A 27,410-nucleotide genomic window follows, 5' to 3' on the forward strand; every position below is an offset into this window, starting at 1 on the left:
GGTCTTGACATCACAAGCGGGTGAGGCCGCGACGTTTTAACCCGTTATCGCTTGTTATTAATAACGGCCATTATTTTGTGACGGGCGAATGAACGTAACAAATAGTGCATGCACTATTTCTCCCGTTACTATCACCCGTCACAAAATAATGGCCGTTATTAAAAACGGGTGATAACGGGTTAAAACGGTTATTAGGAATATCCCATAGACTACAATGGGATTTTCTTCATTACAGATGATTTTTTATAGTGTGAAAGGGGCCTAACAGGTGGGTTATACTATCCAGGTAGAGAAGAAAGCTGCAGAAACACTCAACTTGAAACATCCAGAATGTTATAGAAGTTACTAGAATACAAGGCTTCTGGTTAACTGAGTCATATAAGAACTACAGCAAAACCTCTCTAAGAAGACCACTCACAATTGCATTAAAAAGTGGTTTTCTATGGGTCGTGGTCTCAATTTGCCTCTATGTATAGTATCTGGTGGACTAAAAATCTGTCACACAATATCTGGTCTGAATAAGGGGGTGGTCTTCTCAAAGAGAGGGTCTTTTTTGGAGGTTTGACTCATAATAACAACTTGCTATTTATGGTATATGACAAGTAGGGGTATAGCATTAAAAAGCTATTTACATAGCTAAAGGAAGAATCCACTGTGACGATGGTGACCAGGTATTTTTCCTCCTATTCTGCAGATGGTTGAACTGCTGATATTTAGTGTAGGAATTCTGTCTGTGGCAGGCAGTGTTACCAAACTGCTTGTGTGGAAAGAGTCTTCAAGGAGTTACAGCAATGATAATGTTCTTTTCCCTTCATCTTTACACATTGAGCCCTCCTTAGGATCAAAAACTGCAGCGTCTTATCTCTAAATGAACATAAGAAGTATCACTTTATAGTTGCTCTAAGCAGCATTACAGATGCCAGGAGGGGGCACAAAGAATTCACCACCCCCCTCAACAGTTTAATGAAGTGAGAGATGGAGGTCAATGCTATCAAAACACATTTTCCTAAGGCCTACTCCCCATCAAGGAGGAGTAATGTCATGCTGTTTCCAAATGTAGCTCATTTTAGAATAGCAGGAACTACATAGAGTGAATAGAATATAAATCTGCTTCCCCAGAGAGGGTGAGTGGCTTTATTACTAGGTGACACTTGGCCTTATTACTAGGTGACATTTGGATTGGATTTTAAGGGTCTGGAAAACTTGGATGGAAAAAAAAATTGGCAACTTTATTTCTATGAATGCTAAATACATGAAATGTATAAAATGTAAGCAACAAACCCCCATGTTACATTATTGAAGATACTCTATCTCAAAAGTTTTGGGCAATACTCCTTCAAATTAAAGAACATTATTTTGAGAGCCCATGTCCTTCAGGGGTTCCTGTCACAAAAAAAAAAAAAAAAAAAAGTTACTAAAGTTGCCAAACAGTCCTGGATAAAGTGTTCATCTAGATAAATTGAACTTTTAAAGTCTCCTTTTGTGAAGGTCTATGCCAGTGGTTCCAGAACTTTTCGATTCCCGACTCCCTTAGTGTATCAGAATTTTTCCAAGGCTCCCAAAAACCACAACATATCTAACTGCTACAGTGTGCAAACAATAGTTAGGCCCATCTCTGTGCCCCCCATATACTGGTTATGCCTTATACTGTGCCTGCATTTAGTAGTTAGGCCCACCTGTGTGCCTCCAAATAGTAGTTAGGCCCACCTGTGTGCCCCCAAATAGTAGTTAGGGCCACCTGTGTGCCCCCAAATAGTAGTTAGGCCCACCTGTGTGCCTCCAAATAGTAGTTACGCCTTACTAGTAGAGAAGCAGTGGGGTGCGCCTTGGGGTTAACGGAAGGGACCGTTGGAAGCTATTCAAGTCACTGTGGTACACAGTTTGGGTATTGTCATTTGAGTATTGAAGTCTTGAATGTTACAAGGACATTGAGGTAGACATTGAGACTTTTGGCTACATAACATCACAGAATATCGGTATTCCCTGCGGACTAGCCCCCTCCCCATGAATGAAAGTGAAAGATGTACAACAAACACTTAAGGTAAAAACATAGGAGAACATAAAGTAACACACTGGTTTTTCGATCTTGAGATAAAATTAAGCACTTATTTACCATCAGATTATAGAAACTCCTTTCTAGAACATTGAACTTACTAAAGTCTCATACAGTGCTGTTGCCTCATATTAATCTACTGGACACTTGTTAGAGTGGTGAACGGGGTCCCACTCCATTAGCATATAGTTGCAGTATAGAGCAACAGTACCAAATAACCACTAAATTCCATTTTCTGCTCCAGTGTCGCACACCATGTAATGTGTGTGGAACAAGGTGATAAGTACATTCTTGATGGTTAATTTGAATTAAGTAAAATGATTCTTGAGTCTATGAGGTTTTGTCTATGCCCCAGAATAACATATTAGATTTTTTAGTATAACCAACTACATCATTATCCAGCCATGCCAGCCTCATAAATTGTACTTGTAGTCGGGTTACGTGTGCCGCTAGTAGAGTGTAACACTTCCATGAAAAATTAGGCCTGGGGTGTGCATGGCCAACCATGAAGGGTATCCTAAAGAAGAGTGATACCCAGAGAGTGACTGTAGAAAAAAAAGGGAAGGGAGGGTTGAGACGTCTTGCATGCTGCCAACAGCACCTGTGTGGATCAGGTGGGTATATAAAGACCAGACTCCTCGCACAAATCAGGATCATTTAATTAAGTTAACCAATACTTTGATGGACATATGTCTTTTTTCGACCGTACTAACTATGTGACTTGTGGTCGGGTTACATGTACCGTGAGTAGAGTGTACCACTTGCATGAATAATTTGGCCTGGAGTGGGCCTGGCTGGCCATGAAGGGTATCCTAAAGAAAGGGAGCAAAATACATCAGTTAGGTAATGCATGAATTAATGGTTAAGCATAACCTACGTCATATGAACCCAAGATAACAGACAAAATGCACCAGTTAACAGCCGGAGGTTGGAACGTGTCAATGGAACAGTGCCCTGATTTACTTAACATATAAGTGATAACTGACAAAGAGAAGCCCCTACCCAGAAGCTGACACCGCTGTTAGGGAGTCGAAGCCAAGATGGAATTCTGGATGTACCACTTGGCACTACTGAACCCATAGCGCCTACCAGAATGGTACTACCAGGGTGCGCGTGGATAAAGGTAACCCAAGTGACCGAGATAGGAAATGTTGGAGAAGTGCTAGATACACAGAAGGTACAATGAGTCGGTTAGATTGAGAAGTGGCCAAAACACAGACATCAGTAGGTATTTAGATAGGTAGTGACAGAAGAGGGAAATAGATGTTGAAAATCGCAAAGTATCCCTTGCTACACATATTAGTAATCCTATTGAACCATGCCATACATAAAGTGACAATGGAAAGACCCACATAGACAAAACATAAAAGGATATAACATACTTAGGCTGAGGTTTCATGTACCAGTAAGGCAGTATCCTCATACTTGCAGGCGTAAAGAAGATTATTCCTGCTGCGCCCTGAGGCTTATCGCAAAAGAAAATATAGATGACCAGCAGGTTACAAAGACCGATAAGGGCAGATGTCCCAACAGGTACATGCATGACAAGACATGAACATACAACAAGAGGCCCAGAAGCTGTACCCACACCAAAGAACTTAACACCAAGACATATGTGCAACTAAGACCACAATCAGACGCATAGTAACAAACATAAGAGAAAGATAGAGATGACAACATCAGGCTCATTCGTACAGAATCGTATGTAACACAGAACGGAAACAACATGAGGCTCGTGGATTGTCAAGCAATTGGCCTCTAACAGGGGTGTATGTAACGTACGAAAACAAATGACAAAAAGAAGCTCGTGGATTGATGATACAATCTGCCCCAAACAAGAACGTTTGTAATGTACAAAGGAATAACAACAATATGAAGGCTCGAGAATTATTGGGCAGCCTATCTCTCACGGGAGCGTTTGACGTACGAAAGGCATGTAAAGTGACGACTTAAAGCTTACCTGGAATGGCGAGGTCAAACTGGCTGTAACACGGCGTATGTAATGACCAGAAAGGAAACTAGAAATATGAGGCTTTAGGGATTTACTACAGCAATCATCCTCACCAAACTGAACGTATAGAGCTAAGAGGTAAGCCAACCTGGTTAATACCTGCTTGGGTTTCCTAGGAATGTTGGCAACTATAATGACGTTTACCATACCTTACCAGCCTACAAGAACAACGTGACTCTATAACAGCCTAATATACCCAACCTAAGCACATGAAAACATGAATGTAATACTATGACCACAGCCTAAAATACTTGACTAGCGTACATAACGTAAGCATAACGTGACAGAGCTGAAAACAAAAGAATGGGATAATAAACTATGAAACATACACTGTAAGGAACAGTAAGCATAGTACCCTGTAGGGAACAGTATGTATGTCACACTGTAGATAAGCGTACGTATGTCACACTGTATGGAACCGTATGTATCGTATATATGTCACACTGTAAGAAACTGTATGCATGGTACCCTGTAGGGAAAAGTATGTATGTCAAACTGTAGGTAACCATAAGTATTGTATGTATGTACCACTGTAGGGAGTCGTATGTATGTGACACTGTAGGGAACCATATGTATGTCACACTGTAGGGAACCGTTAACGTTGAAGCATGGTATATCACTTGAAGTAACGTAAGCCCCGTATAACATCTCTGGTAACATCAAGGCACAGTATATGAGCTTATAGTAATTTTAATGTTCAGCATAACAGCTAAATGAACTACTAATACACAGTATAAATAAGCAACAGGAACAAACACAAATTACCAGCAATAGTAACATAGGCCCAAATGGCAGCTAAAATAATGTTAAATTCCCAGTATATCCGCTACAGTAACATAAGCCCCGAGTAACATTAATGTACCGTATATCAGTTAATTAACACTAACGCATAGCATATAGTTACGTTACGCAAATTATCAGCTATAGTAACATAAGCACCGAATAACCGCTATAGGAAAACTATTGCACCATATGACAGCTATGGAAGCTTAAACACAGTATCGGCTATATTAACACGGGGTCCAGTATATCAACTATACCAAAATGAGCACAGTACATCAGCTATGGTATCAATGCCTGTTGTGCATACCAGTTATAATAACATGAAGCACGGTATCAGCTCAGGTAACACATGCCATCAGAACTAATGTAGAATTAATGTCATAGTCACGTATGCGCAATGTAACAGCTCCAGAAAGGTATACGTAATTTTATGCATAATGTGCCTGCTATAGCATCATTTGCGTAGTGTGAACATTATGAGGTAAAATGACTCATGTTCAATGAGAAACATAAGAGTAACATGACAGCGCTGAACATGAAAAACGTGACATAAGCCATGAAGACAATACTGTAAGAAACATGTGTGGGTCACATTGAAGGAAGATGTACGCATGTTACACCGCTAGGGAAACATATGTGGGTCACATTGAAGGAAGATGTACGCATGTTACACCGCTAGGGAAACATATGCACGTACACTGAGGAATACACTGTGTTAAATACAAGCTTGGTATACTACGTGGAACATAAGCATGGTACACTATGTGGAAGGTAAGCATGGTATACTGTGTGGGATACAAGCATGGAACACTATGTGGAAGGTAAGCGTGGTATACTGTGTGGGAACGTATGGCAGTAAGCGGTTTTGCTTGTTATCTGCAATTGCAACTTAGAAGAAACGCAATCATGGGGCAGTTGTGTAGAATGTAGCTCCTATTACACCTGACCTCCAACATGAACAAATGTAAAAGCAATGCCATGATAACAGCCTATTGTACTCACCCTGAGAACCATGAGAGGAATGCTGTGACAGCTTGAAATACCTGACTTGCATACATTAATGAAAGCCTAACGTGACAGAGCTGAAAACAAGACAAATGCGACAATAAAGCTATGAAACATCCACTGACGTAGTAGGTGGGCGCACAATATATTCTATGGTGACATAACCCGTATCCGACTACGTGTATGTAATAATAAAGTATACAAGTTATATGGTGTATCTACGATAAGTGACATAACCACGGTGACGTATAACAGTATACTGACAGCATGTTACATGTTATGTATACGTGGTGGACATATAAAAGTGACATAAACTCAGTAAATAAATACACTGGTGATGTATAAGAGTACAATGTATAATGACAACTTATACATGGCCCATAAATGCATGACAAGCTGTCTGAGATAGAGCTATGTCCTGGACTGCAGCATGAAAGAGCGTTCAGATGTGGGGACACAGAAGAAGAGTCTCCAGCGAGGGGACAGTATGGAGAGTGGTTGTGAACATAAAACTGAATTACACCAGGTCACATATAAAGGAAAAGGTAATCTTGTAAATGTAAGGACACAGAACACTTTGCAGGAATATGGAGCCCAACGCTGAGAGGGTTAAACCTGGAGATTCAGCAGCCTGTGCAGCTCTGTCAGCCCAAACGCATCCTCCTGCTGGAGGCAATTATATGTATAAGCCACAGCTACTATGAGTGATCTCTGCAGCCTAAGAGATTGAGGCAGGAAAGAGTTAACCTCAGGTTGAAATATGCAAATGACCTCACAGTCAGTGGGCCAGGGCAGAGTTTACTGAACAAGGGTCCATATTGACCAGACAGAATATTGTAGGAGCGAGATGTAGCTGCTTCACAGCCTGCAGCATGAAAGGCACCGTGACACATTACCGTACTCCCTGCATCATAGTTAGGCCAGCGATCAGTGCCTCTCTGCGACGTATGCGATAAAACCTCCCGCCAATACCACAGCATCCGGTGCAATAACTTCTTGCATGCTGCCGACAGCACCTGTGTGGATCAGGTGGGTATATAAAGACCAGAATCCTCTCCCAAATCAGGTTAACTTAATTAAGTTAACCAATACATATATTGGCACCGCCAAATCACCATTGGAATTGTGGAGTGAATTTCCCTTTTATATAAATTAAAATATTGTTTCATGTGGAAATAATGAAAAGAATTTCTGATGCACATATAATGTGAGTTAATAAAATAAAAGAACATTTGTGGAATCCAAGACAACACAGTTACATAGTAGAGAGACATTTTTAGTTGTGTAGGCTGAGTACAAAGTCATCTGTGGAATATCAACACCTGATCCTTTTAATTCTTAAGAGAGATTAGACCATGTCAGAGATGCCTTCGAGTGTCTATCTATTCCCCATTGAGAACACATGCACATGTGGCTGAGTGGAGAATGCAAGTAAATGCAGGGATTGTTAGGAATAGCTGCTGGCTGACTATTAAAGACGTATGAGCACCCTGACCTTAACCTCTCCTTAGCATGGTGTTTAACCCAAGTCACAACCCATGATGTACAGTTACCGCATGGTTTGGCTGAGGAAGCATGGCGACTCGACACCCATTGGTAATGATATCAAAAATCACTTTAATGTCAGTCATTTAACTGTTTAGATGCTAGAATAGCACTTTAGAAACCACAGTGCGGGTGTGGTGCCACAGGGGTCCAAGGGATTTTTGTCAATTTATGACACCAGGGCACCATCAGCCGGTCTGAGGTGGAGACAGTTTCTTCTGGGCAGACACGGGGGTAAGAAACACACAGATGTCAGGTTATGGATAACTGTCTTTTACTGAGCAGCTGTAGATGGTACAACACACAGTATGGAGCAAAGTAGAAGGGATGCAGTGTAACTAGAGATGAGCGAACTTACAGTAAATTCGATTCGTCACGAACTTCTCGGCTCGGCAATTGATGACTTAACCTGCATAAATTAGTTCAGCTTTCAGGTGCTCCGGTGGGCTGGAAAAGGTGGATACAGTCCTAGGAAAGAGTCTCCTAGGAGTGTATCCACCTTTTCCAGCCCACGGGAGCACCTGAAAGCTGAACTCATTTATGCAGGATAAATCATCAACTGCCGAGCCGAGAAGTTTGTGACGAATCAAATTTACTGTAAGTTCGCTCATCTCTAAGTGTAACCCTTGGGAGCCCTGTTGCCTTGCTGGTGTTTTTCACCCACTTGAATAATACAGACTTGAGATATGAGACTTGAAGAGATCCCACGCTAACTAGGGTTCGGACAAGGTCCAATTACTATCACTGCCAGGGCTTGACTCACAACTGTATGGGGGAACACTTGCAGAATGGCAGTATCGACTTGATTCAGAGATTTTCTCAGGCTTTCCTCAGTATTCACCACACACGACTTCCACCTCCTTTCCACATTGTACTCAGCACAAACGAGAACTCCAACTGAGCTCAGAGTGGACGTACTAGAGAAATAGACTGGGGCAACTCCTCCACCCCTACACTATATACAGCTGAATTTGGGGGTTCCCATTGGGCAGACAGGGTCATCTGATTACCACTGCATCTCTCCATCTTAAAGGTACAGTACATAAATAACATAATGCACAGTAAATATAATAAAGTGCTTAAACATGACAAACAATGCAACAGTGGGCCCAACACAAGAGCAGCAGGCATGCCGAGGAGATCCGCAGCCCACAGGACAGCCTTTGAGGCTGGGACACGGCACGGGCGCCTGCGCAGACTGCAAACAGAGGGCTGCTGGCCGAGTAGTCCAGTGTGTCAATCAAAAGGCAGAGGCATAGGGAGAGGAGTGTTGGCTCGGCACAGCTTCAGACACACACTGCACCTGCCTCCAGGACACCAGCTACCAAATTCTAAAGTGCTATTTTAGCTTGTTTTCAGCCACAGAAAAATAATATAAAGATATGTAAGGAAACAGCACAGTAAAGAGTATGTGCTTTTGCGACCAGTTAACAAGGGTCTGTTCAGGTGATAGAAAGAGTATAGCAGTACAAAAACAGAAATCAAACCATTCAGGACTTCATTAAGAAGCAGAAAGGCAAAACTTAAATGAAGTCAGATTAATAGTCAGATGATGGACCAATAGGTAATTTTTCCTGCAGAACTTGTTAATTTTGTAGATTTAATTCTAACCTAAAACAAATTACACTAAGAGGATACACAGTTAAAGGGGTTCTCTGGTGTTTAGACATCTTATCCCCTATCCAAAGGATAGGGGATAAGATGCCTGATTGCTGGAGTCCCGCCGCTGGGGACCCCCATGATCTTGCACGCGGCACCCCGATGGGAGCTATCACGCCCCCTCGCGTAGGCTTGCATTGAGGGGCGGAGCGTGACGTCCCACGGGGGCGGAGGCGGGACGTCACACGCCGCCGGCCCTGTGGTCGTCGGTAATCAGACCCGGAGCAAACACGCTCTGGGGACTGATTACAATTGGGGTGCCGTGTGCAAGATCACGGGGGTCCCCAGCGGCGGGACTCCCGCGATCAGGCATCTTATCCCCTATCCTTTGGATAGGGGATAAGATGTCTAAGCACCGGAGAACCGCTTTAAGGTCAAGCAATGTATTACATGTGGCTCCACATTTCCTGCTTATAGTTTAGTGTGAATGCAGCTTCTTCTACATGGGTAAGATGAAAAGCCTATATTTTATATCCGTGACCATCTCCGCTTAGTAAGAACAGGGGTTGGTACTGTCCAGTTTCCTGTCCATATGAATGAGGCACACGGGAGCAACCCCAAAGCATATAAGTTTACCGCTTTGGAAAGAGTTGTGATGTCGTGGAGAGGAGGTGATCGGCACCAGCAATTATTGGTAAAAAAAATCCAGGTGGATTATACGGCAGATCACCATAGGACAGCTTGAACTAAAAAAGTTTATTTTTGTAAACTGTTTTAAATGTTGTTCTAATTTAGATGTTGATTTTAAATAGCACTTTTGTTTACATACGTAGCCATGGCTTCCTTGGACCATGAGGCTACTTGAACACACCTCTGGACGTCATGACATAGTATGGGCCCAATGAAACACTAGGTGCATGAAACGGACCGTCGCCCAGGGAAGACACCCCTCTCCATGCACCTGTCTGTTTCTCACAAGCTGCACATTGTAAGTTTTTTCCTGCTAATAGAATAAAGAAATTTATGCAAGACAACAGATGGTGAGTGTTTCACTTATTCTTTATCTCCAGTTATGTCATCAATCTTGTGTTGCTGTGAAGCGTAGAGCTGAATAGTTGTCATCTAATAAAGCTGATGCATCTATGTGATTGCAAGTTATTGCTGAGTCAGTAGCTGAACCAGTGGTCACATTCATGTGGTGTCCCAGTACCGCATTCTATACGGTACTTGTTTATTTATGGGTCCCCATAGCCATAGTCCCCAGGACTTAGGGATCCCTGTTAGCCAGTCTACCCCTAGTCGCCTCTATTCTAGTGTATGAATCTCTAATTTATGCATAGGTTAATGTAAATAGGATAGTATATGTAAATTAATGGTTAATTATTTGTTTCCATGGCGTCGCAGGGCCTTCGGGTCATGTGATGCGTTCCAAGCCTCACTATGGATGCGTTCCAGGCCTCACTTTGGTATTTCTAGCCTCATTTTGGTTTTATTATGTGTATAGGACCTGTATAGGAAGTCAGATGATCACCCAGAAGCCTGTGTGACGGTGAGTGACAGCTGACCTTGGACCTATCAAATTAGGCTCCGCCCCCTGTCCATATAAGGGACGTGGCAGCCATTTTAGTTCTCTTTGTTTCTGGGTTGCCAAGCGAGCAACATCTCTCTATAGAACCTGCGCAGCTAAAACAAACGTGAGTTAGGCCCAAGCCTCGCAGCAATGGCCGATCCTTAGCAAATATAGAGTGTATCAATCCCCAAACACTCTGCGGAACCACCGGACCTAATCTACCCCTAAATCCGCACGGATCCACGCACCAATTACCTTGATCTATTAACCTGCAAAAGACGCAAGGTCCGCAGCAACTGTCAGTCATTGAAGTCCATAGAAGTGTATTGCAGAGACTGTAACTGTATTCTGAATGTACTGCAAGTTCAAGAGTAAAGTTTACTTCAGTTCAAGTTTAACTCCAGTGTGGACCTTCAGTCATTACCTGCATACGCCTGTCGTTTCTGGGAAGGGCGGCGATAGGCCGAAGCTATACTTCAGCAATACCAGCCCTCACCCTGGTGTCACGAGTGACAGGGTTAATATTAACCCCTCATATACCGATACCATACCACCACCATACACCCCCCCAAGGGACACCACAAAGCCTTTTTGGCATTGCACGAACAGGATTCGGGTGTGTGCCTACCATTGCCACTAGTGAAAGTGTACTCCCCCCTAAGAAGTGAACTTTATTCATGTGCGGCCACCAAGTTGCTGTGTCGCAGCCAAAGGGGAACTCAGAGATGCAGGAATCGTTTCTGGAGGGACCGGAAATCGGGGCTGCACTGATAGTGTCCTTTCTGCCCAGCGCCATTTTGGAGAAGCCTACTATAAAAGACTCCATACAGAACAACCTCTTCAGTCTGCAGAGAGAGCCGGAGAGTACAGACATGGCGGAGAGCAGCGTTCCACATGGTCAAGTTGGCAAAATAGCGCCGGAAACACAGAAAGTTTTTCAAGAGCTTGCTGACCGTCGGCAGCGGTTGTCATTAGACAAAGAGGGGGCCTGCAATCTTCCCCCACTGCCTGATGATGACGACGATTGGCCAGAGACACCTCCAGTGAACAGTGCAGGGACACCTGGAGGTGCGTCACCGGTGAGATTGTCCCCTCACCACAGGACCTGGGGCTCGTGGGCCGAGATCCCATCGGAGGAGTCTGCTGTGAGTACCCCACCAGAGGCGGCCTATTCTTCCTCCTTCAGCCCTGAGGTCATTGCTCAATCAAGTTTTCCAAGTGCACGATCGTGCTCACCAAAATTGCTGCAATGAGTGTTAGGAGATGAGCCGGAGCTGATCGAGTACATGCACAGAGGACTTCAAAATTACCTGGGAAGACACTCCCACCAATCCCAACTGCAGAAAGGGCCCGTCAAGAAGCCGAGCTGGCTGAATTGATGGAAAAGCTAAAGGCCCGATACAAGGAACTCTATGCTCCAAAGCACGTACACTAACCCTATGAAGAAAGAGTGCGGTATCAAGAAAATACCAAGGAAATGGAGGCATTGTTCATCTGTAAATGGGATCACCCCCGAGAAGGGGAGGTGCCATTGGAAATGAGAAGAGCAACTGTGGCCAAGTTAGACAAGGTCAGAGGTTATGGGACACTCCTTGATTGCCACACTGGGCAGACCATCCTCGTTAACCGGCGAGCAGTGCAAAGGCCATATCTCCATAAGAAGTTCAACATCTTGGAGGTGGGTGAAATTGTGGAGCACACCCCCGTCCAGAGCCTTCATGGAGAATGGGCTGCAGCGGTCACCAGACCAACAGCCCCAACACAGCTTCCTTTCAAATATTTCCCATCAACGGATTGGGAATCTTCAACTTGTAGCCGAAAAGGTCTGCTCCTAAAGCCTCCACCAGCGTGCCCAAGGAGGAGGAGCCTAAATAGTCAAGTTCCTCATTTTCTGTGTACAGCAAAGAGTCAAGTGCATCATCTTCTACGTACAGCAAAGAACCAAGGTCTTCATCTTCTTCATACTGTCGAGAGTCAAGTTCTGCACAGGGTGAAGAGAACAGGCCAAAGTTGCGGCCACCCAAGTCGGTACCTAGACCCTCTCAGAGCAGTGAGAGTTTGTCTAACCCTGGGGTACCCACAGATGTACCAAGGCCCTCTCGGAGCAGTGAGAGTTTGCCATTTCCTACGGTACCAGCGAAAGGGTCATGGGTTGCTACTAATCTGGAGATGGTGCTCAAGCCCTATTGTCCCACTGTGATCCCGGCTAGTAAACCTATAACTCCTTCTCTAGCTGCCTTCCACAACCACAACTTACCAATGTGGTGTGGCAAAGCTATGTTAAGTCTAATCCTGCCCCTGACGTTAGCAGATATAGGGGAACCAAGAGAGGCACTACAAGAGTGAAGAAGAACATCTTCTAAAGAGACTCTAAAGTAATGTCTTATTGTATTTTTTTTTCTTTGTCTAACCATTTTGTCTTACAGGAACCAAGTTCAAGAAAAGTGCCTAGCAGGACTGTGCTAAGTTTGTTTCAGTTTAAAGTTCAGCAACGTAACCACTAAGCTTGTGCCTGACTATTAAGTCAAGAGACTCCTAGCCTGTAGGAGATTCATTAAAGGACTGTACCCGGCTGAGTTGTGGTTAAGGCTGTGTTCATTTTTTTTTTTTTGGACTCCTAGTGTAGGTGGACTGCTGATCCTTACCCGCCTGCTTCATGTATATACCACCAACTTCATAAGAACTCTTATGACAAATGTTGCACTTATCGGGTGAATGCACCTGAAATATGTTGGAGTGTTGATAAATATATAGTATATGGTTCCGTACACAGAAATATGTCCCTGTATCTGTGTACATAAATAGTGAGTAAGGTTTGTACATAGAAAATATAGTCAAATGTCTATGTACATTAAAATAGCTCAGAGTTGTACATGGAAAATATTGACGTAGAGCACGTGTACACTCAACACTAAAAATATGTATACATTTCTGTACATACAAATGTACCATAAATCAAAGGTGTTTAGTAGTAACTCAATAGGAGACACCTCGGCTCCTCCGAGGGTAGTATTTTTGCTGTCGCCCATCGCTAGCACCTGTCTCAACCAAAAATGATAGGGAGGATTCCCTTTCAAATAGTACTTGAACATAGCACCCTAGATTACTCACTTAATGTACTACCTCAAAATTTCTCTAGTACATAAATCAAATAAATATCTCACTTCAGAAAACACTTAAGGAATTGTAGCAAATTTATACCCAATTCCTGCCACTGTTAGGTACACTTCTTCTCTTCTTTATTCATTGCGTGTGTGAGATGCTCTGCCTGGCCAGTAGATGCTCTTGCTAGTACAAAAAAATAAATAAATAAATAAACACGTAATTCTTAGAATAACCTGGATAGGTTGTTTGGAAAGTGCTCTAGGGGTAAGTAGCGTGTAGTCGATAGACCCTAGTAGCCACCCTTACTGTGACCTAGCTTCCGGCTAGCCAGTATACCTTTCGTGTACTAACTAACAGGTAACTTAATGTTTGGCATATAGAATGTGTGAGATAATACAAATGTCTAGTCAGCTTGATGCAAAAGGTAAATAGAGCTGTACTAATATCTAGTTAGCCTTATGTACAGAAGTATGTGCTAATGTTCAGTTTAGCCTCATCAAAATGTATAGAGAGCTAATACAAATGTCTTAGGAAGCTATCTAATTGTCTAGAGAGGCCTAATTGCCTAGTAAGCTTCAAAATGTATCATAAGTTTTATAGAGTTGTATAGGAAGCTAGAAACTAAAGGATAGATAGTTTTCTTTAAATGTCTAGATAGTATTCAAATGTCTAGATAGCATCAAAATGTGTTTAGTCTACTTAGGATGTATAGCAAATGTACAGATCCTCCTGTTCTATAGCATCCTGTTCTAGTCCTAGTCCCTCTGTCTCAGGAGACAGACGTCGAGGCCGACCTATCTTTAGTAAGGGGGTTTGTGGTGTCCCAGTACCGCATTCTATACGGTACTTGTTTATTTATGGGCCCCCATAGCTAAAGTCCCTAGGACTTAGGGATCCCTGTTAGCCAGTCTACCCCTAGTCGCCTCTATTCTAATGTATGAATCTCTAATTTCTGCATAGGTTAATGTAAATAGGATAGTATATGTAAATAAATGATTAATTACTTGTTTCCAAGGCGTCGCAAGGCCTTCGGGTCATGTGATGCGTTCCAAGCCTCACTCCTAACTATAATTCTTTGGAAGATAAAATAATGGAAAACATCTCTAAAGTGGAGACTGCTATTGTGGAAACCAAGCAGCAAAAGTTTCTACGGGACCTCGAGGATTATCAGACCCAGTCTGTATTTTTATGGCCCAATAAGGAACCCGGTACACATACTCCGAAATCTATACTAAAAAAGAAGTTCAACCGGGGTAAAAGAAATAAATCCTCTGATAAAGGGGACTTTAAAGTCAGTTTTTCTTCTCTTGAGGCCAGCAAACTGGATTCCAGAACCCGAGACAACTTTCCATTCCTCCATCCCCGATGCCGCATCTTCACCTCTGCCAACTCCCAGGAAACCAAAGAAACAGAATAAACAGCAGCCAAAAAACGACGCGGGGAGGAAGCACCGCACTGGAAAAAAGGTCAACACGACAGAACAAGAGGTAACCTGCATCCCTATCTTTAATTTGTCTGCTACCATTATTTCTCAGACCTAGTTATTGTTACTTTCACGGGGACTGTCTTTTTCACCGACAAATAGACTGAACTTTTTTCAAACCATGCTAGATGTGAATCGGTTTGTCAGAAACATTACCATACGTAAGCACTTTTCATGTATTGATAAAAATTGTGTTTCTGATAATGTTTCTGTCTCGCACGTGCAATCTGTAAATATGTCACAGCGGGAATCTGTGTCTGATGATTTAACTCTTGCTAATGATCAAAGAAAAACAGATGTGGGTGATTTCCTTTTTAGAGATCTGATAGTTATGTCACAACTACAAGAATTATATAATGCTGATGTAGAGGAAAAATCCCTGAGTTTAATACTTCGATCTCTGGCTTCTATCCTATCACCTCACGCTCCCCGGCACTGGACTTGTTCCAGGAATCTGTGGAGCGTGAGGTCTTTGCCTTGTCGTCTAAAAATAACAAAGTTCATTATAATTTAACTATACAGGAGCGACAGGCTCTGACAGAGCTACAAAAGTTGGATCAGATTGTCATCAGGCAGGCTGATAAGGGGGGAGCTGTGGTGATTTTGGACAGCGGTCTGTATCATAAACTGAATATGCAGATGTTGGATGATGCCGACACATACAGACCGCTGTCCAATAATCCCACCTCTCAATTTAAAGATCAACTGATATCCTTGGTGCGCCTTGGAGTTGAGAGTGGATGTTTAACAGAGAAAATAGCAGAATATCTTATTATTCAAGATCCCATTATACCAATTTTCCACTCCTTCCCCAAGGTACACAAAGAGACTTTTCCTCCCTCCATGAGACCCATAGTAGCAGGTATCTCGTCATTGAACGAACGATTGTGTGAGTGGGTCGATTCTTTGCTGCAGTCACTTATATTCAAAATGCCTAGTCACATTAAAGGCACTAAGCATTTGCTTGGCATGCTTGCACATGTGAAGTGGCGGTCGGAGTACAGGTGGGTCACAGCCGATGTGACCTCCCTGTACTTGGTCATTCCACATGAACTAGCAATACGTGCCCTGTCATGGTTTTTAGAAACCTATTCACATTATCCAGTCCATTTGTGTGAATATTTTCTGCTGGTTATTGAGTTCCTTCTCAGCCATAATTTTTTCATGTTCAACGCACGATTTTTCTTGCAAGTCACTGGAGCTTCTATGGGGGCGAAGTTCTCCCCTCTCTCGCTAACATCTACATGTGTTGGTGGGAGAGGGGGATTCTCTTCTCCCCCACTAATCTTTTCAGCTCCTGGATACTGTGGTATGGCCGCTACATCGATGACCTCCTATTTATTTGGGGGGTCCGATGTAGCGGTCATACAGGAGTTCAATAACTTCATGAACTCCAATGAACATAATCTTTATTTTACTTTCTGCTTTGAACATGAAATTGTCAACTTTTTGGACCTTACACTACGGGGTGACAGGGATACCGGCAACATTACTACTTCTACTTATAGGAAAAAAAACGCAGTCAATTCTATTCTGCATGCTGGTTCCTGCCACCCCTCACATGTAATGGAAAATTTGCCTCTTGGTGAAATAATGAGGGCATGCCGCAACTGCTCGCTTGATAATGACTTTATAAGCGAAAGGGTTGCCATTGGCAACAGACTCAAGCAACGCGGCTGCCCTGATTGGACTATCCAAAAAGCTAATACTATTGCCAGCAACAAAAGTACCTCTGACCTAATTGAATTACAAACCTCTAAGAATAACAAAGACAAGTACAAAAATAAAACTTCGAGAAACAAATGCAATGAAAATTCACCTGTAGTATTTTCAACCCAATATAGCACCGAATTTAGGGCAGTCAGTAATATTATTAAAAGCAATATGCCAATTATATACACTGACCCTGATTTTCGGGCAGCTTTAAACGGGGGGAATCAGGTGTGTTTCTAGAAGAGCTCCCACATTGGGTCAGAAACTATCCCCTAGTCTATTCTCAAATTCCCCGAGAAGTGCACCTACCTGGCTGAACTGTCCGGGTTCATATAAATGTGGATCCAGAAAGTGTATCTGTTGCAATCACATGAATAATTCGTTATCATTTACATCTACAAGCAATAACAAAACTTTTACCATCAAACAATATGTGAATTGCAACACGGCCGGGGTCATGTACCTTTTCACGTGCCGTGCCTGCAATGTGCAATATGTGGGATGTACGATTAACCCATTAAAAATTAGGGTTCATAAGCATGGTCACCATGGTTACAAGGCACTTTGCTGAGGCACATGATGGTAACACCTCCAGTCTGATGGTGCAAGGTATTGAAAGGGTCGACAAACCATTGAGAGGTGGTAATATGAGACAAAAGGTTCCGGATCGAGAAATCTTCTGGATCCTCACCTTAGACACACAGGTGCCGCGAGGTCTGAACAGGAGGTTAGATACTATTCTACACTATTGATATGGAAATATCTGCACACTACAATTATTATATCCTGAATAAATTATCATTTTTTTCAGACCTAACAACTAATGATTTATATGTTGTAAGCGTATGGGGTTTCCTTTGTTGATATGTACATGCATGCATATATACATAGTTACATAGTTAGTATGGTTGAAAAAAGACATACGTCCATCAAGTCCAACCAGGGAATTGAAGTGAAGGGTGTAAGGGGATAAGGGAAAGGGATGTAGTTTTATAATTCTGCATAAGCATTAATGTTATTTTGTTCCAGGAATGTATCTAACCCTGTTTTAAAGCTGTTAATTGTTCCTGCTGTGACCAGTTCCTGAGGTAGACCGTTCCATAAATTCACAGTCCTCATGGTAAAGAAGGCGTGTCGCCCCTTTAGACTAAACCTTTTCTTCTCCAAACGGAGGGAGTGCCCCCTCGTCCTTTGGGGGGGTTTAACCTGGAACAGTTTTTCTCCATATTTTTTGTATGGGCCATTTATATACTTATATACGTTTATCATATCCCCCTTAAACGTCTCTTCTCAAGACTAAACAATTGTAACTCCTTTAATCGCTCCTCATAGCTAAGATGTTCCATGCCCCATATTAGTTTAGTAGCACATCTCTGCACCCTTTCCAGCTCCACAGTGTGCCTTTTATGTACAGGCGACCAAAACTGAACAGCATATTCCAGGTGAGGCCGTACCAATGCTTTATAAAGGGGGAGTATTATGTCCCTGTCCCTTGAGTCCATACCTCTTTTTATACATGACAATATCCTGCTGGCTTTGGAAGCAGCAGCCTGACATTGCATGCTATTCTGTAGTCTGTGATCTACAAGTACACCCAGATCCTTCTCTACGTCTATGTATATATTAATCCAGTTGTGGATGTGTGCATGTATATATGTATGTATATACAAATCTACCTTTCCTGTTTCCTGTATTATGTATACCACCTTCCTCCAGAATCATCATCTTTTCTTCATGTGCACGGAGTATTCTTTTGTCTATGATAGGGTACATATATATATATATATATATATATATATATATATAGAAAGAATCTTTTTCTTATGTAAATCATCTAACAAATATAATATAGAAGCTAAGACAGATGCATACTCCGAACGCACGGTTTTTACAGAATGTTTTCTTTTATATATGTGTTTTTGCTATATTTGAACCTAATAAAGAATATACATTTTAACCTATGTCTGTAATTATATGTGCAGGTGTGGAGTGACGTGGTGTGGATTAGCACCGCCCAGTACACCCCCACCTGGCATATATAAACGATCTTATCGCATGTAACCTTTGTATGACTAAGGCCCTGCGGGCAGAAACGCGTCACGTTACCTGAGCTCCCGATGTATCCTGTGGCAACCGAATAAATAAAGAAGTTCCTTTTACACGTGTGTGCGCTGGACGTTCTTCTTCCTTTGTAAACCTCACTATGGATGCGTTCCAGGCCTCACTTTGGTATTTCTAGCCTCGTTTTGGTTTTATTATGTGTATAGGACCTGTATAGGAAGTCAGATGATCACCCAGAAGCCTGTGTGACGGTGAGTGACAACTGACCTTGGACCTATCAAATTAGGCTCCGCCCCCTGTCCATATAAGGGACGTGGCGGCCATTTTAGTTCTCTTTGTTCCTGGGTTGCCAAGCGAGCAACATCTCTCTATAGAACCTGCGCTGCTAAAAACCGTGAGTTAGGCCCAAGCCTCGCAGCAACGGCCGATCCTTAGCAAATATAGAGTGTCTCAATCCCCAAACATTCTGCGGGACCACCGGACCTAATCTACCCCTAAATCCGGACGGATCCACGCACCAATTACCTTGGTTCTATTAACCTGCAAAAAACGTAAGGTCTGCAGCAACTGTCAGTCATTGAAGTCTATAGAAGTGTATTGCAGAGACTGTAACTGTATTCTGAATGTACTGCAAGTTCAAGAGTAAAGCTTACTTCAGTTCAAGTTTAACTCCAGTGTGGACCTTCAGTCATTACCTGCATACGCCTGTCGTTTCTGGGAAGGGCGGCGATAGGCCGAAGCTATACCTCAGTAATACCAGCCCCCACCCTGGCGTCACGAGTGACAGGGTTAATATTAACCCCTCATATACCGATACCATACCACCATACACCCCCCCAAGGGACACCACATTCAGCTATGGAGACACAGTTTTCTTCATTACACCGAGTTATTGGTTCTGTTGGAATATTCAAAATTTTAACATTGCTGATCTCACATGGTCAACATCATAAACAGAAAAAAATGTTTAAAATTTATGGATTTTGGTGACTACATATCCCAGAAAAAAATAGAATAGAAAGTGTAAATCAATAAAAACTACAGATCACATTGCAAATTGCAAATCACATTTATCATTGTAGTGTAAGTGAAGCATTTTTTCTACACCTTTGTTTTGTGTGCTGATAATGTGTAGGAGCATCAACTTTATTAAATGGTCACAGAGCATTTGATACATTTTGTGCAGGTCACATTTTCTGAAATTTCTCTCTTCACATACAGCAAAAAGCTAAGCTAAGTCTGGGCTGGTGTAGTTTTAGAGACTTTTCAGTGGCTTTGCGCCTTTTTGGGGCCTTTTCACAAAAAGGCACAGTTCATAATAATAACCCTTCCAACTCAAAATCAGCAGAAATGTGTAAACCAAAAGGTGCAAAAAAAAGACGCAAATAAACCTTGCTTGTGCCTTTTTTGCGCCTTTTTGTAGACACAAAAAACAGTCTAAAGACAATGATAAATGTCGGCCATAATGAAGGAGATTTATCAAAACCTGTCCAGAGGAAAAGTTGCCCAGTTGCCCATAGCAACCAATCAGATTGCTTCTTTAATTTTTCAGAGGCCTTTTCAAAAATTAATGAAGCGATCTGATTGGTTGCTATGGGCAACTGGGCAAATTTTCCTCTGGACAGGTTTTGATAAATCTCCCCCATAGTGTTTAGAAAAAGTGCATACAGAACATTTGTTAGATTAGTCTTTTGCAGTGGTGATGAATTTTTCAAGTGTGACTTTTTTGGTATGTGTAGAGTGAAATTTCAGTAAATGTGAATCTTCACAAAATGTATCAAATGCCCTGGGACCATTTATTAAATTTGGTGCACCTTCACATTACCAGCACACAAAAAGGTGTACAAAAAGGCTTCACCTACACCTACAAAAATAAACCATGTCTCTTTACAGTAGTTTTATATACAAGCAATGTATCGGGTCTAGGACAGTTACCATGTTCTGATTTTTAGTTTGGCTCACTGCCTCTGCCAGACATAAAATGGTCTTAAAGGGGTACTTCGCTGCTCAGCGTTTGGAACAAACTGTTCCAAGCACTGGAGCCCTCGGCGGGAGCTCTTGACGTCATAGCCCCGCCCCCTCATGACGTCACGCCCCGCGGGAACGAGGCTATGACGTCAAGAGCTCCTGCTGCCGGCTCCAGTGTTTGGAACAGTTTGTTCCAAACGCTGAACAGCAAAGTACCCCTTTCAGAACAAAAGTTAAAGATGATCTGTTTTGTGTATGCCAAGAAGCGACCTTACAGAGCCTGGAGATTCATGAACAGAACAATGGCCTTCTGAATTTTACTGTGTGTCAGCTTCCCAGAGATGACAAATAATCACCAAAACAGAAGTTTTTTGTTTTTTTGCTATATAGCTAAACCGTACATTTACCTGTATTCTGAAGAACATTTGCACCAGAATGAAAAAAGTCTACTGTGCTGGATGATTGCTCAGAGCAATGTAGCTGTAGACAGAGCTCAGTATATCCTAAATGTCCCAATAAAGATACATATATGTATATATATATATATATATATATATATATATATATATATATATATTACAGTTAGATGGTGATGTAGGTGGTAAAGGCTGGTCAGAGGGGGTGATATCACTCAGGGGGAGGGGCTAGAACTTAAAGACCAGATCCAGCCACACCTCCTAAGACAGCAGATGATAATGCATTGTCTCAGGAGGGAGGAGAAATGGAGTTGCTGAGACAACATCACACTGCCAGTAAAAGGACTACACAACTTTCTGTCAGGGCTGAGTAAACCAAAACATGCTGAAGCCAACCTGTGACACCACTTTATATGTAAGTTTTATGTGTTGAGATGATAGTTTTATATAAATACAATTATCTTATACCAGAATAGCTCTTTAAAGTGTATGTTCACAATCAACAGAAGTCTCGCAAGCAAATGGAAAAGTATGAGGACTTGGTACCGGAGAAATATAGCTGAATAGTCTTCAGGATTTTTCAAAAGGACAGGGCAACAGGAAGGGAGGAGTAGCACTTACCATAAGATGTAGAAATCTTTTTAACTCTTTATTGCAAATTACTTACAGTAAGTGGGGAGTACAAAAGGAAGAGGCGTGTGAGCTTCACCTACCCCTGTGATTTCCTTGTGTGCTTCCTGCTATGCTGTAATACATTGCAATAAAGAGTTAAGACGATTTCGGAATCTTATAGAAAGTGCTTTTTTTTTTCTATTTTTGGACGCTATATTTACGAATGTATAAGAGCAGAGCACCATCACTAGCTGAATAGCACAATGATCCACCGAAACGCCTCCATTATCCTGAATGTCTGTAATCGTATGATTTAAGGAACAGAGCCAGACTCTGTTTGTCTTATCTACGTGCTATAGAGAGGAATATGTCTGAATGTTTCAAGTGCTATAAAAACAGATATGAAAGATGCAATAGTTGTTAGAAATTGTCAGAATGTTGCACATGGGTTATGAAACATGTTGCAAATTATTCGGTCAGAAAATTGCATGGTGAAATGTCATATTTATCAAAATATTTGTTTGAGTATATGCTATCCCCTCCCTGGAGTGCAATTGTACAAAAATTCTGACTTAAAGGTGTACTCCGGTGAAAATCAATGTTTTCATTGATCAATCAATCAACTGGTGCCAGAACGTTAAACAGATTTGTAAATTACTTCTATTTAAAAATATTAATCCTTTAGTACTTCTCAGCTGCTGTATGCTCTACAGGAAGTTCTTTTCTTTTTACATTTCTTTTCTGTCTGACCACAGTGCTCTCTGTTGACACCTCTGTCTGTCTCAGGAACTGTCAAGAGTAGGAGCAAATCCCCATTGCAAACCTCTCCTGCTGGACAGTTCCTGACATGGACAGAGAGCACTGTGGTCAGACAGAAAAGAAATTAAAAAAAAAAAGAACTTCCTGTGGAGCATACAGCAGCTGATAAATACTGGAACAATTAAGATCTTTAATAGAAGTAATTTACAAATCTGTTTAACTTTAAAAAAAAAGTTAAACAGATTTAAAAAAAAAATAATGTTTTTTCACCGGAGTTCCCCTTAAAAAAAGCAACAACAAAAAACTCACAGATAATGAATCAGACAAAAAGAGGTGTGCCACACAAACTACATTGACTTTAACCCACAAAAATCAACAAATAAATAGATGTAATAATGAACTAAGCACAAAATGTGAAAAAAGCCCAGGTACATTAAAACTGGAAAACTACATCAAAAAGATAATAACATTAAAAAAAATGGTACAATGCAAATGATACATGCCCCACAATGTTTTTGGCTTTGCAAAAGCATTTGACATTATCCTTCATCGGTGTCTAATGAGTAAATTAAAGTGATTTTTTTTTAAAATATGCCCAGGCTGCCTGCTTAAAAAGAAAATATGGTACTTAGTTACATAGTTCATAAGGTAGAAAAAAGACCAGAGTCCATCAAGTTCAACCTATAACCCCAATGAGTCCCTACTGAGTTGAACCAGAGGAAGGCAAAAAACCCTCATACTAGAGGTAAAAATTCCTTCCCGACTCCAAATATGGCATCAGAATAAATCCCTGGATCAACGTTCTGTCCCTATAATTCTAGTATCCATAACCAGCAATGTTATTACTCTCCAAAAATGCATCCAGCCCCTTTTGAATTCTTTTACAGAGTTCCCCATGACCACCTCCTCAGGCAGAGAATTCCACAGTCTCACTGCTCTTACAGTAAAGAACCCCCGTCTGTGCTGGTGTAGAAACCTTCTGTCCTCTAGACGTAGAGGATGCCCCCTTGTTATAGATACAGTCCTGGGTATAAATAGAGGCCATCGCATGTTGAAGGCAGCATCAACATATGATGCTTTTGTATGTCGGGCCATCGCATAAACGGCTATCCGGCAGCGCAGACTGCTTCAGCTGCCACCGGATAGCCATTTACGGTGCCCCATGTGGTCCACTGATGATCACTCACCTGTCCTCGGGGCTCCGGAGCGTACTCCTCCGGATCCCCTGTATCGCCGGCGCTCTCCATAGTCGTCATCACGTCGGCGGCGATGGAGAGCGGTCCGGTGCGGCGGGGACAGGTGAGTATAACCTCCAATACCAGTGATCTTCAACCTGCGGACCTCCAAATGTTGCAAAACCACAACTCCCAGCATGCCCGGACAGCCGTTTGCTGTCCCGGCATGCTGGGAGTTTTAGTTTTGCAACATCTGGAGGTCCGCAGGTTATAGACCACTGTCCTATACTTTACATTGCACGGATCCCTCAACATACGATGGTTTCAACAAACGATGGTCCATTTGGAACGGATTGCAATCATATGTTGAGGGACCACTGTACATAGTTACTAGGTCTCCCCTAAGCCTTCTTTTTTCTAAACTAAATAGCCCTAATTCTGATAATCTTTCCGGGTACTGTAGTCCTCCCATTCCCTGTATTACTCTGGTTGCCCGTCTTTGAACCCTCCAGAGCTCCACCTTTCCTTCCTCCCTCCCCCGCAGCCTCTGTTATCGCAGCACCTGGTGTCTGCTGCACTGCACTTCATGGTGTTGTGGTCAATAGGTCACATTGCCACTCAGTCAATCAGTAGCTGAGGCAGGGCACTGGTACATCCAGGGATTGGCTGAGCGGCATTGTGTCACACCAACTCAAGAGGAAGTGAAATTCAGGGGACATTGCCACTTAGACATTCACCAGTGTATCCTTAGATGAAGGACATACCTGAGCCCGCACACCAATGCCAAGGTTTCTCAAGTGGCACGGGACCTAACACTAACCTACCTGTGTGTGATAAGCAAAACCAGGGGCCAGTGGGCAATTACAGCAGCATTAGGCCGACATGCAACCTGCTCCCAGTTACCTCCAATGTGACTGAGCACACATACAATGGGAGGAGGGAGGCAGACTACAAGCCCCACCTATGTTGGCTGATATGTGTGCCGGCCTCATAGGTGAACATTAAAGGGGTTATCCAGGAAAAAACTTTTTTTATATATATCAACTGGCTCCAGAAAGTTAAACAGATTTGTATGTTACTTCTATTAAAAAATCTTAATCCTTTCAATACTTATGAGCTTCTGAAGTTAAGGTTGTTCTTTTCTGTCTAAGTCCTCTCTGATGACACCTGTCTCGGAAAACGCCCAGTTTAGAAGCAGATCCCCATGGCTATTGGGAGGGAACCGCTGGTTAAAAGGGGTACTTCAGTGTAAAACTTAAGTTTCTTCAAGCAACTAACTACAGTATTAAAAGGGCTATAAGTTCAGTCCGTGTGTCTTGCAACAGCTGGAGGCACCCTGGTTGGGAGGGAAACGCTGGTTAAAAGGGGTACTCCGGTGTTAAACTTAATTTCCTTCAAGCAACTAATTACAGTATTAAAAGGGCTATAAGTTCAGTCCATGTGTCTTGCAACTGCTGGAGGCACCCTGGTTGGGGACCTCTGCTTAAAAGGGGAACTCCGCTGGCAACCTTTTTTGCTCATTGTCACACTAGTGCAAATCACATTTGGTGTGACAGTTGTTCAAATAAATTAAAAAATCCTTTTTTGGCTGTGAAATAAAACCAGTGCTGCCTAAAGGGGGGTTCTAACTATGTGCTGCCTAAAGGGGGGCTCTAACTATGTGCTGCCTAATATGGGGGAATCTATGTGCTGCCTAAAGGGGGGATCTAAATATGTGCTGCCTAAAGGGAGGCTCTAACTATGTGCTGCCTAATATGGGGGAATCTATGTGCTGCCTAAAGGGGGGCTCTATGTGCTGCCTAAAGGGGGGCTCTAACTATGTGCTGCCTAACATGGGGGGATCTATGTGCTGCCTAAAGGGGGGCTCTATGTGCTGCCTAAAGGGGGGCTCTAACTATGTGCTGCCTAACATGGGGGGATCTATGTGCTGCCTAAAGGGGGGCTCTATGTGCTGCCTAACATGGGGGAATCTATGTCCTGCCTAAAGGGGGGATCTAACTATGTGATGCCTAAAGGGGGGATCTAACTATGTGCTGCCTAAAGGGGGCTCTATGTGCTGCCTAACATGGGGGAATCTATGTGCTGCCTAAAGGGGGGCTCTATGTGCTGCCTAACATGGGGGAATCTATGTGCTGCCTAAAGGGGGGATCTAACTATGTGATGCCTAAAGCCTATGTGCTGCCTAAAGGGGGCTCTATGTGCTGCCTAAAGGGAGGCTCTACCTATGTGCTGCCTAAAGGGAGGCTCTAACTATGTGCTGCCTAATATGGGGGAATCTATGTGCTGCCTAAAGGGGGGCTCTATGTGTTGCCTAAAGGGGGGCTCTAACTATGTGCTGCCTAACATGGGGGAATCTATGTGCTGCCTAAAGGGGGATCTAAATATGTGCTGCCTAAAGGGGGCTCTATGTGCTGCCTAAAGGGAGGCTCTAACTATGTGCTGCCTAACATAGGGGAATCTATGTGCTGCCTAAAGGGGGGATCTATGTGCTTCCTAAAGGGGGGCTCTAACTATGTGCTGCCTAACATGGGGGAATCTATGTGCTGCCTATAGGGGGGATCTAAATATGTGCTGCCTAAAGGGGGCTCTATGTGCTGCCTAAAGGGAGGCTCTAGCTATGTGCTGCCTAAAGGGGGGCTCTATGTGCTGCCTAAAGGGGGGCTCTAACTATGTTCTGCCTAACATGGGGGAATCTATGTGCTGCCTAAAGGGGGGGATCTAACTATATGATGCCTAAAGGGGGCTCTATGTGCTGCCTAAAGGGAGGCTCTACCTATGTGCTGCCTAAAGGGGGGCTCTAACTATGTGCTGCCTAAAGGGGGCTCTATGTGCTGCCTAATATGGGGGAATCTATGTGCTGCCTAACGGGGGGATCTAACTATGTGCTGCCTAAAGGGGGGCTCTATGTGCTGCCTAAAGGGGGCTAAAGTACGTTATTCCAAAGAATTTAGGAATAATAGGTGATTTATGCCCTTTATGGATTAAAACCAGACTCTGCATCAACTATGTAATTTTCCATGGGGGTTTGCCATTGATCCCCCTCCGGCACGCCACAGTCCAGGTATTAGTCCCCTTGAAACAACTTTTAAATCACTATTGTGGCCAGAAAGAGTCCCTGTGGGTTTTAAAATTTGCCTGCCTATTGAAGTCAATGGCAGTTCGCCCGGTTTGCGAACATTTGCGACATCACTATTGGCGATATTAACTTGCTGTTTGTGGCACATTAGTATATGTGAGGGGAAAACTTTTCAAGATGGGTGGTGACCATGGCGGCCATTTTGAAGTCGGCCATTTTGAATCCAACTTTTGTTTTTTCAATAAGAAACAATCTGAGACGGAAACTGGAGTGATTTTCCCAAGCAACCTATCACTGCTCAGCTTTCATTTTACCAGAGCTCACTAAAATATAAAACATGAGCTGTGATTGGTTGCTTGGAAAAATTACTCCAGTTTCTGTCTCAGACAGATTGATAACTCAGGGCCATTTTGTTGGATTGTCAATGTAACCCTCTTCTCCCACTCTTCACACACTGATAGCAACACCGCAGGAGA

The 27,410-nt window shown here is 42.8% G+C and overlaps 2 protein-coding genes across 2 annotated transcripts in view; one reads left to right on the forward strand and one right to left on the reverse strand.

The window, feature by feature from the left end:
* The window catches only part of LOC130362803 (uncharacterized), a 205,392-nt gene that overhangs the window by 140,887 nt on the left and 37,095 nt on the right, over nucleotides 1-27,410 (reverse strand). Inside the window, exon 4 of the mRNA XM_056567850.1 lies at nucleotides 13,768-13,854. The gene's annotated coding sequence lies outside the window, so the exon portion shown is untranslated. The remainder of the gene's footprint in view (nucleotides 1-13,767; nucleotides 13,855-27,410) is intronic.
* LOC130362802 (uncharacterized) lies at nucleotides 577-19,525 on the forward strand. Its single transcript, XM_056567848.1, has 2 exons — nucleotides 577-4,142; nucleotides 9,830-19,525. Exon 2 carries the CDS (start codon nucleotides 15,788-15,790, stop codon nucleotides 17,105-17,107), a length of 1,320 nt encoding a protein of 439 aa, XP_056423823.1. The 5' UTR covers nucleotides 577-4,142; nucleotides 9,830-15,787; the 3' UTR covers nucleotides 17,108-19,525.

The sequence above is a fragment of the Hyla sarda genome, chromosome 3, assembly GCF_029499605.1.
Source record: "Hyla sarda isolate aHylSar1 chromosome 3, aHylSar1.hap1, whole genome shotgun sequence".
Taxonomy (NCBI): Eukaryota; Metazoa; Chordata; class Amphibia; order Anura; family Hylidae; genus Hyla; species Hyla sarda.

What these genes read in the sequence shown, in the direction of transcription:
- LOC130362802 (XM_056567848.1), top strand. Translation starts at nt 15,788, where the DNA reads ATGCAGATGTTGGATGATGCCGACACATACAGACCGCTGTCCAATAAT.